Source organism: Tamandua tetradactyla, chromosome 14 (assembly GCF_023851605.1).
Source record: "Tamandua tetradactyla isolate mTamTet1 chromosome 14, mTamTet1.pri, whole genome shotgun sequence".
Classification (NCBI taxonomy): domain Eukaryota; kingdom Metazoa; phylum Chordata; class Mammalia; order Pilosa; family Myrmecophagidae; genus Tamandua; species Tamandua tetradactyla.
Genome location: NC_135340.1, coordinates 15,870,888 through 15,890,666, shown reverse-complemented (window position 1 = coordinate 15,890,666; position 19,779 = coordinate 15,870,888). Strand labels below are relative to the sequence as shown.

Genomic DNA, 19,779 nt, shown 5'->3' with positions numbered 1-19,779 from the left:
GTGCTCGCTTCGGCAGCACATATACTAAAATTGGAACGATACAGAGAAGATTAGCATGGCCCCTGTGCAAGGATGACACACAAATTCGTGAAGCGTTCCATATTTTTAAACTGTGACTCTGAAAAATAATATATATATATATATATATTTTAAAGGCAACCAGAAAAAAAGACATATTACTTTCAAAGCAGTTGATTGCTGATTTCTCAGAAAAGTAACAGAAATCTTAATAGAATGAAATAGCACCTTTAAAATGCTGAAAATAAAATTTCAACAACCTAGAATTAAATACCCATCAAAATACAAATGAGAGAATAGCACAATCAAACTCACACTAAAGAAATTCTAAAGGGTATCGATTAGGCAAAAGCAAAGTGATCACATGTGGAAAGAATGAGAGCACTAGAAAGGTAAACACGTGTAAGATAAGATAAATGAATTTTGACTGCTTTTAAAACAATAATGGGAAAGGGTGCACAGGCAGCTCAGTGGTAGAATTCTCGCCTGCCAAGCGGAAGACCCAGGTTCAATTTTGGACCCGTGCAAAAAAAATCTGTGAACAAAATTCCCTATGATATGCATATCACATATCTGCCTGTGTGCGTATGTATAGATAGAGAAATATATATATGTAGGGAGACATAAAAAATAATAGGACACATGAAATAGTATATCTTGTTTAAAAGAAACATTTCTTATGTCTGCTAAATAAAGCATTAATGTGTGGGTGAAAGCACTGACTCTAGGCTTTACCAGGTAGCTCGCAGACAAACTTACCCTTAGAGATGGTTATCCGAGAGTTCATCTAGACCACACTTGAACCTCAATGTTGGGAAACTCACTAATTCCTACAGCAGCTTACTCTGCCTATAACCATTTACGAATGTCTTTATACTGAGCTGTAATCTGTCAATCTCTCATTTCTACTCTCTGGCCCTAATTCTGCCCACTACAATCCCATTGCAACAAATAATTCTAATCCCTCTCACACATACTTGAAAGTAACTATACTATCCTCCAATCGTTAACAGATTTTTTTATTTTGCACTCAGACCTCCTCAGACTAAACCATTCTTCACAAGTCTCATCTATAACCAGAAGCTTCTCTTCTAAATGTACCTCACTTTCTTTATATTTCTTAAAATATAGATCCTAACATGAAACACAATTCTGCAGTGACCAGTGGATTCTTGCTTTCCCCATTCCATGTGTGCAGCCTAAAATGACATTTATTTTATAAGGTGGGCAAACCGTGCTATTTATTCATATATAATTACTAATCTTATACTGTGAAAACTCTGGCTTCAAAAGGTGGGGACTTGTTTGAGTACATGGAAAGCTATTTTTCAGAAATGTTAGTGTAGAAATGGAGTGTGGACAAGAATTGGTCAAAGAAAGTATGGGAGCTCTTTCAACACATAGTGGAGGGTAGTATGAACTAAAATTGTCACTTTGAAACGTCAAGGAAGGAAAAATTGGAGTACTGGGCAATGGAGTGGATATATTAATTAATTAATTGCCGATATATGGGCAATAAAGGGGATGAAGTCAATGATGGCCGTGACTTTCCAAACCCAGGTGACGAAAAGAATTATAGAAATAGAAGTCAGGAGAGTTGCCTGTTTACTGAAGAAAACTAGTTGTTTTAATTCAAATATATTGGTTGTTCATGGAAATACCTTGTAGGCAGGTCTAGAAATAAACAGGAGGTTGTTAGAGGACAGGGATGGACTTTTAGCTTAATACATGTTAATTCAAGCCAAGAAACAAAGGAATAAAAGGCCTGTCAATGTTCTCTAGCCCAGGACTACCAGGTACATACATGTAGTTGAACAACTCAGGTTTATTGCTCATTGCAAATAAGGGAGACCACATGCCATGGGGAACTGTGGGACATTTCAATATGAGGATGGCAGATAGGACTTATTATAGAACTGGGACTCATGTTAGGTAATTTTGAAGAGGGATCAAGAAGGTTGGATTTTGGATTGGATGCTTTCAAGATGTGGGGGTGATTCTATGATTTGGTACCTTAATTAACGTTATCTACAAAGAACAGACTGGAGCAAGGTTAAAGCTTTAATTTATAAAGAGGCGACCTAACTCATATGGGGTAGGATGAGTGAATATTTGGTATTTTTGTGATTTGCACAGTGACCTTGATTTTGTCTGTACTTATTATTATTTACTTATTTATATTTGCATGGGCAGGCACCAGGAATCAAACCTGGGTCTCCAGCATGGCAGGCAAGAACTCTGCCTGCTAAGCCACCATGGCCTGCCCTTTGTCTGTACTTAAACAAAACTTTTTAAATGGTCTTGTTTTTGTCTCATTTCTTCATGGTTATAGAGTGGCCTTGCCTAAAGTTGGTATCCAGTAAGATGGTTCACATTTGCTAGAACCCCCAGGCCTAGCTGTGAGTGCCTGGCCAGCTCCTAAAAACATGAAGCCGAGCTATATGTGCAAGCCAATTTCCAGATGTTAGAGGCCAGTAAAGAGCCGTGGGTGATGGTGGAGATTGATGCAGAGAGAGAAGATGTCACCGAGGTGGAGAAGCCATCAAGGGTAGATGCTAGTATCAAGGAATCCTTGCCAGGAGGGTGTTTAAGATTACTAAGAATATTCAGGACAGTTAAGACAGTTTAAAACTCAAAAAGTACTGAGTAAAACAGATCATTGAATTAAGAAATAATGATGACCTTCAAGAAAGAAGTTTAAATTCCTTAAGGAGTCATAAGTGAGACTGCAAGGCAATGGAGAAGTAGAGACTGTGGGGGAAGACCACTCATCTGAAAAGTTTGGCAGTGAAAAGGAGTGCAAGACAATGTTATTTATAAGATTTTGTGAAGCCAAATGACTCCCCCTCACACACACACACACACACAAAAACAGAGGAGGGGGAAATGTTTGAGGGCTGAGGAGGAGCCACTGAAAAAACGAACACTGAAGATGCCAGCAAAGCAGTGAAAAGCACAGATGACAATCTGGGACTAAGAACACTTTCAGATATGTTTGTCCTGAAAGGGAGGGAGGACTCCTTCTCCTCCCAGACCTAAGGAAGGCTTTATTGGTACAGAAATTGAAATCTTGAGTAGGAATATGGGATAGAGGAAAGAATGAACTACAGGTAAAATCATCGTTTTTTTTTTTTCATTGAAGTTATAAACAAGATCACTTGCCAAGATTTAGGTGGAACAAAGATGAAGATGCTGGAAAATATTTAAGTCAGCGGCTAAGAAGGTGTTTCATGAACCGACAAAAGATACTGTTTTCTATTAAGTCATGCATCTGATTAAAGAACACAATTCAACTGTTGCTGAAAATAATGAATTTACGGAGGAGTTAGAAGTGAGAGCTCTTTTATTCTTTAGCAAAATGGGATGGTTATATAAGAGTGATATAAACATACCTTTTCCTTGGAATACCCAGGCTAGATTAAATATTGTTTGATATAAATAATTTGGAGCCTTTATTTTGGCATTTGGTCTGTGTCACCCAAAGGCAAAAAGACTTGCTGTTTTAAAAAACTAAACAGAACATCTATCAGGGGCAATAGCCACCCAGAAGGAAGAGTTCTATAGCAGAGAAAATTAATTTTTCCACTCAAAGCCATAAAAATCGACTCCCCACTCCCACTTGCATTCTCTGTTTGTGTGTATCTAAATAACTAGATGCCTTGCTCATTTCTGGTTTTAGGTGTGATTGAGAGATAACTCCCTCAGCGGCAGCAGCAGTTTCAATGCAGGCTGTAGCCCCATGCTCTCGTGAGCATCAAAAGGAGATGAAGCCTGATTAACCATTTTGAAATCTATCGGATGAGGAGAAGTCCTTACAAAACAACTTTTATACGCTTTAATTAAAAACGTGTTCCGGCAGCTCACAGCTGAATGGGCTTCAGGGGGGAGCAGGGCTGAGCCCGTTGCTATGACGACACCAAATCTTTTCACGCCTGGTCCTTTCCTGGCACCCTCTGTTTACCTCTCTCCAGCCATTAATTTTCCTCTGCCCCATTTCTCACTCCCTCAATCCACTGGACGGTGGGTCTGTACCATGACTCAACACCTTCTGCCACCTCTGCTGCAGTGCTTCTCCCTCCTTCCGTTTCCCTCATCTTTTTTATCCCTTACATTTCCTGGTAACCACTATTTTCTTATTTCTCTTGAGAACAAATTTACCCACCTTAGTGAAGAAGAAAAACAAAACAAAACAAAACTTTTTTTTGGTTACAGTAAAGTAATCATTGTTTCCTATCCCTCAGGAAGCATCTCACTATCTTCTATCCCACTTGTTCTGCGGGTATGAAATGCTTTATATTTCTGTTGAGTCTAAGTCTAAAATAGAAAGGGCTATGTTTTACTTTGTCAAAGTTAATGTCTGCTTATTATTAAAATCTCAGGTTATTCCACAAACAATATCATCTGGTAACAGTTGTGAGTGAATGTAAAAGACTTTAAAATATGTGTTTAAAACAAATTCTGAAAAAAATGCAGACCTCACTTTATGTAAGAAGGCTCTTTAAATACTTTTGAAGTTGTACTCATTTTACAGAGACGTAAATAAAACCCAATGCTGTCACTTGTTATACCACATGAACCTAAAACTGGATAGAACTTGTCCCATTTGGGACCCAATGGCCAACTTGAGGGGAGTTGATAAATCTTTGCAATCTTATATTCCATGGATTTATATAGACTATAATGTTATTACACAACTTCTTAATGTTATTTTTTTAAAAAAGTCCTCAGAGGCCCTACAACCTTTCATGTTGATTACTATCCAATTTTTCCTTTCCATTGTTCTATTTTATAAATGAGATAGCAGTGGACTGCAAGGGAGATCATTTCTCATTTGCTCTCACCACTTAACCCACAATCTTATCTTGCTTTGATTATACTTCCAATGTGAATAATTTGTCAGATTAAATAAACATTTTCTTTCAAGTTGCCTGATTCAGTAGACGTGTCGTTTAAGAGGCAGGTATAGTGTCGAGGACTCATCCAAACCTGGCACACCCCAATGGGTGCTTTACACAAAGTGAGCAAATCCTTCTGAGCCTTAGGAGCCCAAAGTCCAGTTCTGAGACTGAGGCTTCAAATCAAAACTCAGCTTTCCAGCTCTGGCTTCTGCATCTCTGGAACTGAAATAATAACGTTTTATTCCTCCTTGGAATCATTATATTGAACTGTCTTGGTCTCTAGTATATAAAACTCTGTCATAATATATTTCTGATAGGTCATATGTCAATCTTTGGGCCATATGCAACAAACACCTCTTCATATGAGGAACTGTTTTCTTCTAAATTAACCACCCCCTAGCCACTCCTTCTCACCTGCTCTCTAGGTTCTGTCCGGAAAGAGGAAGTCCTTTGACTTCTTACCATAACTCATATCTAAAAGGTAAAGAGGCTTCGTGACCCAGCATTTGGAAGACATCTCACAAATGGACTAAATTTACTATTTATAATGCTGGTATCATTCAAAGGAATTATTGAGGTTTAACTTCAGCCCACCCCACCCCAACTTTCCTCAATATGAAAATTAGAAAACAAAATGCATATTCCTGTTAAAGGTGTTTTCCAACCCTGATTCGGATCAATCTTAGGTGGGAATTAAAGACAGTAAATATGTATCAATCAGCTAAATGAACACTTAAAGAGACAGGCATTCAGGTTTGTGAGAGAGGTTGAGACCTAATAAAAATGGATCCTCTAAGAGTCATACTTAAAATACAAGTAATTTTTACCTTAATATCAGAGAAATATTGAATTGGCAAAATGTTTTGCCCTATGAATACAGAGCTTCTCCATTACATCAATAAACTCAAGAACTGGGAGGTCTTCAATGCTTGACCTTTAAATCTATCGAGAACGTGGTTTGGGAATATTCTGAGGGCAATAATCCTGCACTAATCTTGCAGGTAAACGGAGCAGAATACATGACAGGTCATTTCTGTTATCATGTTTTATGCTCCCATTTTTCTGTGAATCTCAAGGCAAAAGTGTGCTTTGGATTGCACTTTAGAGAACACTGATTTTTCATTTCTACTGAAATGCTTTACATCTCCTTTCCACCCCTTCCCTCCCCACCCCCATGCTGTCCTGTTTCATGGTGAAAGACTACTTGAAAATCATGGTATCTTTTGTTTAGTAATTCATCCACCCTATGGTGCTGTGCTCACCTGAATTCATGTAATCCTTTATGTGTGCTCTGGCACTAAACAAATTGTTTATCTAATAAACCACAGGACTGTCCTGTAGCTTCTGTACTCTAGTAGATATATGTCAGATTTAAAGCTTTTTTGGTTGTTATTTTGAATATATTCTCATTCACAGATGGTTTTTACACAGGTATAGAGTGTAGTCACTTTAAAGTGCTCAAAAATGTCATGAAAATTAATTCCCAAGTAGCTATACCAATGTGTAACTTATTCTGATCATACACGTTATGTTTAAAAATCACTAAATAGTTGGAAAATCTAAATTGCTGTCATCTTTACTCTGTACAAATGCCTTTTTCTCCTCAGTATCTCTAAGCATGGGATAATGAGCATGCAAGGGAAGTGTGCACTCTACCAGGTGTGGAATATGTGTGCCACAATTTAGGGCAAAGATGAATCTCCGCTTGACCTTGCCTTTTATAAAAGGTGACTGCAGTGTCACCACACTATAAATGAATGCCTCACCCAAATTCAAATTTATTCTTTAATAAGTTAATAAAAAATAGGGTGATGGTCCAGAAAAGAAGTCCCTCATTCTTCGATAACATAGTAGGTTTCTGGAATTTAATAACTCACCCAAAGAGTAGAATTACCCATTGACTTTTAGGAACTCAGAATATCTGCAATGTAAATGTTTTACATCCTTTTGGAGGTAAAATGAAAACTGTGAAGACTTCCTAAAAAAGTAAATGTATGTTTTAATAAAATTATATTCAAGATGTTGTTCTGTAAGACAAAAAGAAAAAGAAGGGGAAAAAGAACTTTGTCTTTCTCTTTGGTCTTACCTATCACAGTGGAATTTTTTCACCAAATTAAGCGTCTGGGCCTAAAAATTGAAGGGTATGGTTAGAATTCCACTACCTAAATATGTAAAGGTTACTCCATTTAATGCTGAAGGAAATTAAATAACTAAATCCCCATTTCTCCTCATGAGAACACTGCCCAGCTGAAACGTGAAACTCTTCTTGGTTTATCCAAAGTCAGATCGCTCCGTCTATTGCTTTCTTGCTTCGGGGAAGGTCTTCTGGACAGTCTCGAATCCAAGCCCCAGTAAATGTACTATTGTGGCTGTGTGACACACACACCTACAGGGTGTGTGCCGACTCTACTTCTCTGAAGGGAAGGGTAAAGTTCGGATAGCCACGACTGCGGCGAGGAACGACTAACCCACGGGGCTGCCACACAGCATTCCACAAGGGTTCTCAGGGCGGGGAAAAGTACTTTAAATTCTGTTTTTATGATTATTCTTTACGTGCCTGAAATAAAACTGCAAGACATAAGGTCCCAGTACTTGGTGAGGAGGAAAAGTAGGGTTATGTGGGAAGCACGTCCCGTGACAACTTAGCTTGGCCTGTTAGGAGAAGCCTTCTTTGATCACGATTCTTAGGAACTCTCCGTCTCCCTCCCTCCTCCTGTCCTCCCCCTGCTCTCTCACGCTCTCTCCACACACACGCACCCGCAGGACGCACTCACACACGGTCAAAACACGTGATAGTGCTCTCCGTTCTCCGTTTTCACCTCCGCACACTTGGAAGAGCAGAAGGCCGGGCAAGGGGTGGCTGAAAGGGCAGGGATGGCGGCGGAACCCCGGGAGAGGCGCTCAGGTCTGGGGCGCGCGGCCGCAAGCAGGGTCCGCGGGGCCCGGAGGGCAGGGGGAGGCCCGCACGCCCAGCGCCCGCAGCCCCGCAGCCGGGTCGGGGATCCCCCCGCGCCGTGCCGCAATCTGTGCGGGGCGCGCGCGGAGGCGACAGGGGAGCGCCTCGCGGCGGGGACTGCGGGGCGGAGGCGCGGTAAAGCCGCGTCCGTCGGCGCCCGGCTGCGGGTAAAGCAGCTCCAGCCCGCGGGCGGCGCGCCGGGACGTAGGAGGGCCCAGCAGGGAGGGGTGCCCGGCGGCCCTCGCGCACGGCCCGCCCGAGGCGCCGGGGACAGCAGCGGGAGGCGGGGAGCGAGCTGAGTCAACACCCCGCCGGCTGCGCCGCCTTCGGGGGAGGGCTGCAAAGGGAGACCCGCGAAATAACTCCGCCGCGAAAGCCGCCCCGCCCCCGCGCCCGCACGGCCTCCGCCGGCCCCGCGGCCCCGCGCCCCCGCGCCGCAGCCGGGACTGCGCGTCCGGGCTGGTCCCCGAGAGCGCGCCTCGCCCCGCGCCCCGCCCGGCCGGGCCCCTCGGGCGGGACAGAGCCCCGCTTTGCTCTTTTCGTCGGCCCAGCACAATTGCGTTATTGGAGATAATGAATTCAATCCCCATCAAAGGGCATTAGGCTCGCCCGGGCCCTGGAGTTGCTGCTGCCTTTTTTTTTTAAACCAAGAATGAAAGGCTGAGGATAAAAAAATTCTCTGGGGGAGCCTTTCCCCTGATCGCCGCTTTTGAAGTAAGGGGGCCCGGGCATTGTTGTTCACCTCGCGGCCCATACGGCTGAAGAAAGCCCGGGCTTTTGATGGGCTGAGAACCGCCTCGGCAATGAGCGCCACGTCGGGCCGCGCGGCCTGCGGGCAGCAGGTGTCACGCGCGCCCCGGCGCTGTGCGGCGCGGAGGGGAGAGGGCACGGCCGCGCGCTCGGTCCCCGGGCCCCGCGGAGAAGCAAGGTCCGTACCTGGCGGCAGGGACCCCGACGGCCCCCGGCCTCAGGTCCCAAGATGACCTTTCCTCGCGCCCACTTCGTGGGTAGGCAGCGGTTCCACCTGTGATTAAGCCTGACGCCCTCCGACCGGGAGGGAGCCGGCCCTTTGGGGTTGCGGGTGGGGAAGCAGGAGGCTTTGGGAAGGCAGCTGGCCAAGGTGGTTGGAGGGCTTCAACTACAGTGTTAACCTTTGGGACGCAGCACGTAAGGGGGCTGGCATGGTAGGGCTGGATAGTCTGCGAAGACTAAACCTCAGGGAGGTGAATCCCTGCAGCTCGCGGTCACGAGGTTTTCGCCTGTGACTGGAGGATGCGGCCCAGCGTGGCCGCGGCGGGGCTCAGCAGCAGGCGGGCGACCGGCTGGGCCCGCGGGGCACTTTCTCCAGCGCCCGCGGCGACGCGACGCGCAGCCCTGAGCCCAGGACAGAGCCCTGGCATTAGGTCACCTTTCCTGAAAACTTGTTGCAGGCCTTTAATTTACTGTCGGCGGCCCCAAAGTGAACTTTCTCCACCTCCACTAGCTTTCCCTCAGCCGGCTTCGGGACGCTTTGGCCCGAGGGTCAATAACCAGAGCTGTTGGGTTCCCTTCCCCGCCCTCCCCACCCGCAATCCCTTCCTCTCCTTCTCGAAGGATCCGGGTTATCCGCCCCATTAATATAGCAGTCAGGCAGAACACAAAGGAAGCGCGTGTACGCAGAAAGCCGTGACTCCAGGGAGAGGCGAGGAAACCCGGACGATGCCCTGCGCCGCTAATCATAGCACTTTGAGCTAATGAATCCGAGGCCTCCACCTAGAAACAGGCGGTGGGGGACGCGGCGCAGTCGGCGCTCGCAGCTGCGGGGCTGGGGGGCTGCGGGGGTGAGGCCCGAGGCTCCCCGGGGCCTGGAGCGTAGCCGGAGCCAGGGCGAGGGGAACGTTAAAAACGCTCTCAGTCTCCTGAGTCTCGTAAAGAACGGGCAGCTCCCCTGGAGCACAGCCCCAAGGCGGGCGTCTGCCTCCTCCCCATGTATCAGGGGTCCTTAAAATGAAATAGCTGAACGAAACAAACCACCACCAAGTCCCTCATACTCTTCTCATTAAAGTGAGCTATGTTTTAAAATAACAATTCCTTGGTGTGGGAGGGAAAGTAACACTGACCTGGGGCATGCTTAGACACGCGAAGGAGTAACCAAAATTTCACCCGAGAGGGAGGAAAACTGACGAGGGTTTTTCTGTTCAATGCCTCGTTGTTCCCATTTCCAGGCTATGTTTTTATGGGGGATTTCCAGGCTGTTTTTCTTCGTTTCGGAAATGTGCATTCCGAAACAGTACTCTTGAAGGGCAGGAGAGAGAAGTAGGAAGCCAATCAAAGGCAACCTTGCGCTTAGAACCATCGGGTGCAGTCGGTGGCATTAGCCAAATTTGATCTATGATATGACTACTATCCCGCCTGGATTCTCAAGCACTTATTCCATTTAAATGCTTTCCTTCCCGGGTTTTGAGGGAGAATATTCTGTTCTGTACTCTTAATTGACTAGAACAGGAGAACCTCCAAATATCGGGAGATGGTATCAAGAAGATGGGAGGAGCTTCCTTATCCTGCGGCTGCACGGAGGTGGGGAACTCGCCTTCACCAGGAGTTTGCTCTTCCCCTATGAAGTCACAGCTACGCACTGGGAGAAATTAGGAAGTTAGATAATACAAAGGAGATAAAAAGTGTTTGGGGTGAGGATTTCTCCCTTGTCAGATTAAAAATAAATGTTTGTGGTAGAAAAATGCATCCATTGTATGGCATAAAAGTGAACTGCATGGGCATTTGCCCACCTCATTTTGCTTGCTAGAATGTGGCTCAAAGAAAAAAGAGAGAGAAAGGGGGAGGGAGAGAGAGAGAGAGAGAGAGAAAGAGAGAGATGTGAGGGCTCCAGTTTGAGCTGTCCAAAGTTCAAGGACCTGAGCTGGGCGGAAGCTAAAAAGAGAAATGCCAGTGAAACAATGATAGCCCCAAACTTCACTATTTGGAAGAAAAAAACCCTGGAAAATTGAAAGCAATCTATTGTTAAATGTTATTTGGATACTAGATAGGATTATGGGTGGGAAATAAAAATTGCCTAAATACTATTTTTAAAAATTCCCATCCCAATAAAAAATGTATTCTACATGTAAACAGGAAGGTTGTAAAATCGTCCAACTTATTTCATTTTCTTATAATCTTACTGTATTTATTGGTGCTAATTATTCTTTTCGTTTAGAAAAATCATATTTCTAAACTTCAGTGCAATTTGATTACCTATTCAGCCCGAGGTAGGTTTTAAAAATCACTTTTCTTTTGCACAGAATTATCTTGAAGTAATTACATATTATTCAACTCCAATTAGTTGCAAAACACATCTTAGTACATTTCACATAAGCAATTAAAATTTAAACACTAGAAGCAAAATATTACAAATTTATTAAATATTAAATAAGCAAGCAATTTCATTTTTCAGTAATTTTTTTTCTTCTTGCTATATCAAGGTATCACATTAAAATACATTCTAGCTAAACGTTCTGGAATATTACTGCTAAATCAACAGAAAACCAATTGATTTTGAGGAAAGGTTAATTAAATTGGACTGTAGGTCTCCTACTTAGGTCTGTATTGAAAGGAATTTGTATTGATCGGGAAGTTTTTTGCAAAGAAGTTTAATAAGCATTTCCACAGAAATTGAGATCAATTTTTAAAATGCCAGAACAATAAGGTTTGTAAAATTTATCACTCCAGGAATTCTTTTCTGTTATGGCTCATTCAATTTCGTTAGAATCCTGAGAAAAAGTGTTTTTTATACTTCCAACAAAATCAGTCTGGAATATCTAGGCTTCAGACACTGAAAACAGAAGTTAAGAACTTTAATAGGATTTTGTTTGTTTGAATCCTTCCTACCACACTAATTCTCACCAGCTTATTCTGCTATGAGGGAGCTCAAGAGGGGACAATGGAAAATTAATTTTTATTTATTTGATTTAAACACCGAGCTGCCGTCATGTAGAAAATTGACTCAGCTGCCTTCTACTTGGGAACACTTGTGAGTTGTTTAAATCCTGGTGAATAGAACCGGTGACCGTTTCTTCTTCCCCCTGTTTAGTTTTCTTCTCAGTATGTTTAAAAAGGTCTCAGGCCCGTCCTTTAAGCGCAAGGTGAAAGGAACACTGGAAGCTCTGCTCCCCAAAACCACCATATTCACTCCCAAAACATTTCCCCTTTTCTTTCCCTAAGTGTTTGCACGGTGGACTAGTCCGTGGCTCGGAGGGCCTCTGGAGCTTTACACTTGGGTCTGTGAGAAGGTTTTCCCTCCTCGCTCCCCCTCCCCCTCCCCCTCCGGAGACCCCTCCCCCACCTCGGGCGAAATTCCTAAATAAAGCGAGCCGGGTGGACGGCGGCGGAGCCCTCGGCGTGCCCTTTCTGGCACTCGTCCGCGGGAGCATCCGAGGTGAAGAAATATAGAAACACGTAGACTAAAAAAAACTGGGCGAGGGGGGCAGGAAGGCGGCGCGCTCGGGGAGGCGCCCAGCGCTCCCTCGGAACCACAGATGTTTTCCTCCTGGCCCCGGGCGCGGCGCCCCAGCCCCGGGCGTCCCGGCGTTTGTGTGTTCGGGTTTCCGAGGAAGGGATTACGCAGCGGGAGCGGCCGCGGCAACGCCGGGCCGCGGTGGCCGCAGGAGCTGTATCGCCGCGGCTGGCCTTCTTTGTTGACTTTTGGGTCTCGGGCTCAACAGAAGACTTATTCGCTAGGAGGAGAAAATGCCCGAACAATGAAGAACTAACTGCACTTGTCACCTCGGGATGCTTGCTGCCCTCCTCTGCACCCCCTCCCTGGCAACCGGCCGCTCCGGCCCCCGGTCCGCGCGCGCTTCAAAGCGCCGGTCGCAGATCGCGCGGAGGCGGCAGAGTGCGCGATCAGAAAATCGCGTGAGACCCACGAGGCGAAAGGGGTTGTAGGCGCCTTGGAGACCCCGCTCTCTTGCAGCCGATCACTCGGGCCTCCCAGGCAGGTCTCCAAAATGGCCTCGGCCGTAAACCCGCCACTCCGGGCGGGTCGCCCCCCGCACACCCAGAAAAAGTCTCAGCCAAGGAAGAGAGCAAGAGCTGCAGTCGACTTAAGCCTGGTGGGGTGAAGGCAAGATATCGCTATTGCTAATATGTTAAAGAGGAAGGGACAAATCCCAGAAGAAACAATACGAAGTGACACGCTTTAGAATTCAGCGGGGCTAGGCAACACTCCGAGGCCCAAGCTCGTGCCTTTATATTACACTCGGAACTCGAAATTGCCAACGTTTGTCTACCCGCTTTATAAATATGAATAACTGTTAGGGTGGAAAAGCTTTTTCTTCTCTGGGTTTTTTAAAAGTACCCCCACCCCCCAGGCCACCAAATTAGGTTTTGAAATTACTGAAACCACTAATTCCCCTCCCCTCCTCCTTTCATTAGATGCAGTGAGAGCCGGGGTTTGGGATTTCTGGACTTTTCTCAAGTGCTGCACGGCACCCCTTCTCTCATCTGGGGAGGCAATTACTCGATAATTAAGGGACTCACACAGCTCTTTTTATCTTGTCTGTGGTGTGGAGTGGGGCGATCAAAGTAAAAGCCTGTCCAAGTTCAAGCCCTAGCGAGGATGGAGTTCATACACAAGAGCTCAGGCGAGGCCAGCCACTGCCGGGCTGCTGTTGTTATTGTTGATGTCAATCCGAACAAAACTTACAAAGAAATAGGTGGACTGGAAAGTGAGCCTACTATCAAAGGAGATTAATGATTTTGTGATCCCAAGCAACTGTGGGGTGTGAAGTTGCATTTAAAAGCTTCTTAGAAGGCAAACAAATCATCAGCTTTAAATTCTAGAAACAGTATTTTTAGAAACAACATTAAAATATATATATCTTCACAACATGTAAAATAGTAGCTATCCTGGAATGTTTTGGTGGCACAAAGCTTCCCCTGCAGGAGCGAATTAACTCCCCCGCCTCTGATCCCTTGCACATCTACACTAATGGTTAAGTTTTGTTTCTCTTTTAACTAGAAGAGGATGCAGGATTCTATGTCGTAGACAACTTAATTTTGTCAATATTTTATTCTCAGTTGAATATCTTTTGAATAAGGGAAAATTATGCATTACATAGGGGTGGTAGTGGTAGTTAAATTAATAATATTTAATTTGTGGAAAGACTCAATGGCTACACAGGGCTTAAGCCCCTGTCAAAAACTGAACTAAACATTACTGGAGAATAAAGAATCTTAAAAACTTAATTATTGTGACATTAAATCAACTCATGTTGCCATAGTGAAATTTTGATATTGCTTTTCTTATTCAATTTAATTGAATTTCTTTAACTGCTTTTCACTAGCTACATGTTCATTTAATAAACATAGACCAACCAATTTTGTTTTAGATTGTTTGTCTTTTTGTTTATAATTCAGTTGTGGACTTGGAAAAATACTATATTAAGAGTATCCATTTTGGATTTAATTAAGTGAAGGAAAGTAACAGAAATCCTTTTTTTTGTTAACATTTGATTTATTTAAAGTTCTTAACTGCAAATGATCAAGAACATATTCCACGGCTTAAAATCTGTTATCATTTTCATTATTTAAATCAAAATATTTTCCATTACAATCACGTTGATAAAAATGAACATCTTAATTTGTGATTTTAACCATCATTTAAAGCAATTTCGACAGAAAAGAAAAAAAACAATAAACCATGCAATAAATTAAGAACATTGAGAAAGCAAGGAGGAATAATAATGAAACTGTCTGGCTATACTAACACCATGTCCAACTGTAGAAAGTGCATTAACACTGGATGAAACAAGCACACGATGGCAATAATTAAAACGGTCACACTCGATTAGATTTTGGAAACTTAAACCAAATTTTGAAATATGGCTCCCTATAACTTATCTCTCCTCCAACATTGTAGTATCCCCCCTCTTTTTCTGGAAAAAACTGCTTTAAATTGTATACATATATTGAAGCTAATATTAAACATGTTATGTTACCTCTGAATGACGTGACCATGGCACTCTGCAGAGCAAGGAACAGGGTCTTGAGGAGGGCAATTCTTTAGTAATCCAGGGCCATATGTGGGTGGAGACGGGGGAGGGGGGCTTTGTAACTTCTCGATCAGGCAACTCTTGAAAATGTAGCACGTATATCACATACCTATTTCCTCTATATGTTATTTGCATGTGCATAAATAAGTCCGTACACAATATATATATATTTTTCATTTAAGACATGTGCTATCTGAATGTATCAGAAGCTGAAAAAAAAATGGCTCCGGTATTTATAATCTGTTTAGGTTTTGCTGCATAACAGCAGTTATTATCCCTCATACTTTCAAGAGCCTCTTGTGTGTCTACTTGTTTCTTCACTATTTTAGTTCTTACGGTTGAGTATTGCCACAGACCTGTAAACTCGTGGGGATTAGGTAAAGAGAGGGAAAAAGCACAAACAAATATTTTACAAGCTTGACCATCTTTCTTTTTTGTTTTAAATACACCCTTCGCAGACTAGAATGTGTCTGGAGGGGAAGAGGGAAGTAAGGGAGAGGACAAGGAAGGAGGAAGATATTATATATACAATCGTGGATCGTTCAACTTTGCAGGAAAAAAAATTTTGTTGCTATGGGGTTGGTTGTCCTTGTAATAATATACACAACACGTTTGTTTTTTTTTTTAATAAAATAAGAAAGTAACAGTCCTTTGCGCTGGGGGAAAGACTGTGCACAAAAAGTGAAATAAAAGTAGTTGGGATTTTATAATGTTGTTGTTGGTCTGGTATGTGCGGTTTTGTTTGTTTGCTGTTGATGTTTTTCTCCCTTGCTACCAGCATTGCCATGCCAGACAAACCCCCAGTTTTGGGAGCTAGGAAGTGTTTAAGACAGGTCTGGAATACACACCTTGGTAGTAGGCCGGCTCCAGGGCTGAAGGCTCGATGGGGCTCCTGGTGGCCACCGAGGCGCTGCCGAGCGGCAGGCTGGCGGGCAACGTAGCACCGTAGGGCGAGTACTGCAGTGCCTGTTCGTAGGCCTTGAAGTCCAGCTTGTGCTGCTGCTCCGAGGAGGACATGAGGTTGTTGATGGAGAAGGGGTGGTTGAAGGAGTAGTGGGGGTCCCCTTTCAGGTGTAGCTGGGACTCGTGGGGTGCCAGGCCATGCACCGGGTGGGAAGGGGGCACCGATGCCAATGCCCCGGGCCCGGAGCTGATGGGAGGCGCCGCCGACGAGGCCGGAGTCTTCAGCTCGGAGGCGCCCCCTGTCGCCGCCGCCCCGCCGTGGTCCAGAGTCTGCGGGCTGGCGGCGGGCCCGGGGGCCGGCACGCCATCTAGCTGGCCGGCCTTGCCGTGCACACCGCGGTGAAGGGGCGAGTCGGCGCTGGGGTTGGCGGCGCCCGAGGGGTCCTTGCGGCTCTCAGGCCCGCCCTTGGCGCCGCCGCCCCCGGTCCCGCCGCCGCCCCCGGCCCCGGGCTGCTTCTCGCACTTGAAGCGCTTCTGGCGGCGCAAGTAGCAGCCGTTCTCGAACATGTTGCCGGAGTCCGGGTGCAGCGTCCAGTAGGAGCCCTTGCCTGGCTTGTCTGGGGAGCGCGCTACCTTGACGAAGCAGTCGTTGAAGGAGAGCGAGTGGCGGATGGAGTTCTGCCACCGCTGCTGGTTCTGCCGGTAATAGGGGAAGAGGTCCATGATCCACTGGTAGATCTCGCTCAGCGTGAGCATCTTGCTGGGCGCCTGCTGGATGGCCATGGTGATGAGCGAGATGTAGGAGTAGGGCGGCTTGGCGTGAGGGTAGCTGCGCTTGAACGTCTTGGCGTCCCCGCCGGCCGCGGCGCGGCTGCGGCCCAGGTTGGACGGCGCGTACGCCATGGGGCTCATGCACGTGTTCATGGCAGCCGCGTACGGGCCCAGGCCGTTCATGGAGGCCGCGGGTTGAGCGCCCATGGCGCCCATGCCGCCCGGGCTCAGCGCCGCTCCCATGGCGGTCACGCCTGCCGCCGTCATGCTGTTCATCGCGCCCGCGGAGCCCCCCGGCATGCCCGCCACGGTACCGGGGCTCAGGCCGGCGCCCAGGCCCGGGTTGGCGTAAGACATGTTGAACGATGCCGGCGTCATGTTGCCGCTCGTGGTCATGGTGTTCATAGTCATGTAGGTGTTCATGGAGTTCATGGAGCCCAGGCCCGAGTTCATGTTGCTGACTGGGACCGAGGCGTAGGCCTGGAGCGGAGACAGCGAGGGGGAGAGGCCCCGAAGGGCGGGGTTAGTGGAGGGCGCGGGCGGCCGGCGGGCGGCGAACCCCGGGACCAGCAGAGAGCATTTCTGTAAACAAGGTCCCACCCCCAACCAGAAACAAACCATCAGTCGTCCACCCCAGACCCAGCAAAGAGAGGTCTCGCACGGCAGGGGGGAAATCCTAGCCCCGCAGGCATAAAAGACAAGCCCTCAGAAAAAATATGTCCCGGGAAGCTATGTAATCGTCTTACCCGCCAGGCTTTGGGGCCCTTCCATCACTCCCTCCATCCGCACCACGCGGCATCTCACTCTCTACCCTAGACTGCCTTTTGGGGCAAATCGTGTTTAAAACTCCGAAAACAGAATTGGTCTCTGTCCCCCTACTTATTCACTCCCCCTACTTATTCACTCCAGACCAAAGTGCGATGGGCTCGGAGGCTCAGCCGAGTGGGACCCGCAGCCAGGCACAAGTTCCGCGCCCACTGCGCCTGAGCCTGCCGGACCGGGCTGACCAGGCAGCGGCCCCGGCCGTGCCGGGCGCTGTGAAACTCTCCTAAATGGTAGAAATCATCCGTGGCCAGAGACTCCCTGAACCCTGCATTTCCCAACAACTGGCTCTACTGTCTAAAGGGTTTTCGACAAATGGTGACTTTTCATTGTTTATTATATTTTTAAGTAGTGTTTTTCATCTACGTGTAGTTACTGTAATATTAAAATGGAAACAAACCCATAAGTTAAAGAAAGCTTGAAAAAATAAAAATAAACCTGCAACAGAAGGGGCAGCTAGGTGTGCATTATAATATCAATGCATCACATGCGTTTAACTTTAACATGACTTTACCTGCACAGCTCTGCAAGCCCTTCGAAAACTTGCTTTAATTTAATCATTATCTATTTCTAGTCCCCTAACTTTTGAAAAATTTGGTGACAAAGTTTGTCGAAATAATCACCCCGCCCCCCCCCCCCACACACACACACAGACTTGATCTGTAGCTGCTGGCCATTTCGAAGCCTGGCCTTTGAAACTGTATGAGTAGTTTCGAACAATTTAAAATTCCAAAATCAAACTCTACTTATTTTCTCTTAATGCAATTCTACTTCCCAATTCCCAGTTTAACCTGTAAGAAAGCTCTTTCACTAGTGGACTTAATTGACTGTAAGTCGAGTTGACTGAATCAGAATTAAACCTTTGGAAGAGTTCTGAGCTCTCTTTAAAATCATAAGCACGGGAGGCCCTCCCCAAGAGCAGTTTGGGACCACACTAGACTTTTTCAGAAATATAAAATCGACTTCTCTGATTATTTAACTTTATATTTTCAGCAAATAGGACTCCACTTGAACATACAAAAGGTGAACAAATGGATTTAAATAGAAATACACTATATACCATGGTATACAAGTAACCTCATAGGTGAGTTTGTGAATATAGAGGTACACAATTCTAAACAAATAACATATGAAACTCTAACCTGGGTCTATATTTTTCTGTTCATGTTTTAAACTATATATATATATATTTATTTATTTATTTTGAGGTTTATTTTCTCCTTTCTCCAAAATTATCCCAGTCAGTTTCAATAAGAGTTTTCAATAATGGTAATTAAACTTTTGGGGGGGGGGGGGGTAACTAATAGCTGTTTAAAGATAAATATTTTTATCAGGTGGTGGCCATGTCTGTACCTGGTGTTTCTCGCAATCCTTTTGTGCACACTAAAATAAACCCTATGAACGTGCCACCAAGGGGACAATGAAGAGAAACAGGTTCTCGGCCCAGAGTGCTGGAGGCATATCCAGCTCGCATCAGCGCCACCGTGCGGTTCCTGAGAAGAATGCGCACACTTCTCCCCAAAGAGGGCTTTTGAGGAAGAACAAGTTTTATAAAATATCGGAAATGTTTTAATATTGAAATGCCCAACTTTGCGACAGAGCGCTTTCATCAGAAGACATCTAAGAATCAAAGGGCGGGACGAAAAGGCAGCCCTGTGGGCGCGCTCCGGCTTTCTTAGTTGCCTCCAACTCGTGCCGGCTCCCGCCCGCCAATCCGCGGCACCCGGGGCTGGGTTCCGGCTCCCGCTCTCCGCTCGCCGTGCTTCCCTGAGTGGGTGCGTTCAAAGCCCTAAAGTTCCCTCAAATCCCCACTCGCTCCGAGCACCGGGATTCAGCCTCCCCAGCACCGCAGCGGGGCAGTGGATCCAGGTCCAAGGCCCCGCAGGAGTCGGGCCGGGGCCACATCGGGCGGGCAGCCGTGGCGCGAAAGACACCTCCAGCCCGCCAGGCGTCTGTCCCGCCCGGCGCCCGCCTCTCTCCCCGGCCTCCCCTGGCGCCGGCTCTGGGAGCACTCGGCCGCCTACCCGCCACTCACCTCCTGCGTGTCCGCGTAGTAGCTGTTCCAGTCGCTGCTCTCATGCCCTTCCATCTTCACAGTCCCTAACATCCTGGAGTCACCCTGCCCGCTGCAACCATCCAGCCCTCTGCGAAGCTACGGGCGGCCGCGCGGCGCGAGGCGGGGTCGGGGAGCGGAGCAGCTGCAGTCACCCCAGCGCCCGCGCGGGCCCAAAGCCACCCCAGCTAGAAGGAAGCCGGGCGCTGCGGGGCGCGGCGTGCGCGGCGGCGGCGCGGCGGGCGGGGGCAGCGCCGGGGGCAGGCGGCGGCCGCCGAGCGCGGCGCCGGGGAGCGCCTCCGCGGGAAGTGAGCGGGCGGCCTCTGCGAAGCG

The 19,779-nt window shown here is 46.5% G+C and overlaps 1 protein-coding gene and 1 non-coding gene across 2 annotated transcripts; one reads left to right on the top strand and one right to left on the bottom strand.

Moving 5' to 3' along the window:
• On the top strand, positions 1 to 107 carry LOC143656692 (U6 spliceosomal RNA). Its single transcript, XR_013162595.1, has one exon. It is a non-coding gene; the product is annotated as a U6 spliceosomal RNA (small nuclear RNA).
• A 14,228-nt stretch (positions 108 to 14,335) lies between these two features.
• Positions 14,336 to 19,668, bottom strand: FOXA1 (forkhead box A1). Its single transcript, XM_077126909.1, has 2 exons — positions 19,429 to 19,668; positions 14,336 to 17,051 (listed from the first exon to the last, which is right to left on the bottom strand). Exons 1-2 carry the CDS (start codon positions 19,498 to 19,500, stop codon positions 15,711 to 15,713), a joined length of 1,413 nt encoding a protein of 470 aa, XP_076983024.1. The 5' UTR covers positions 19,501 to 19,668; the 3' UTR covers positions 14,336 to 15,710.
• Between the last annotated feature and the right edge of the window lie 111 nt (positions 19,669 to 19,779).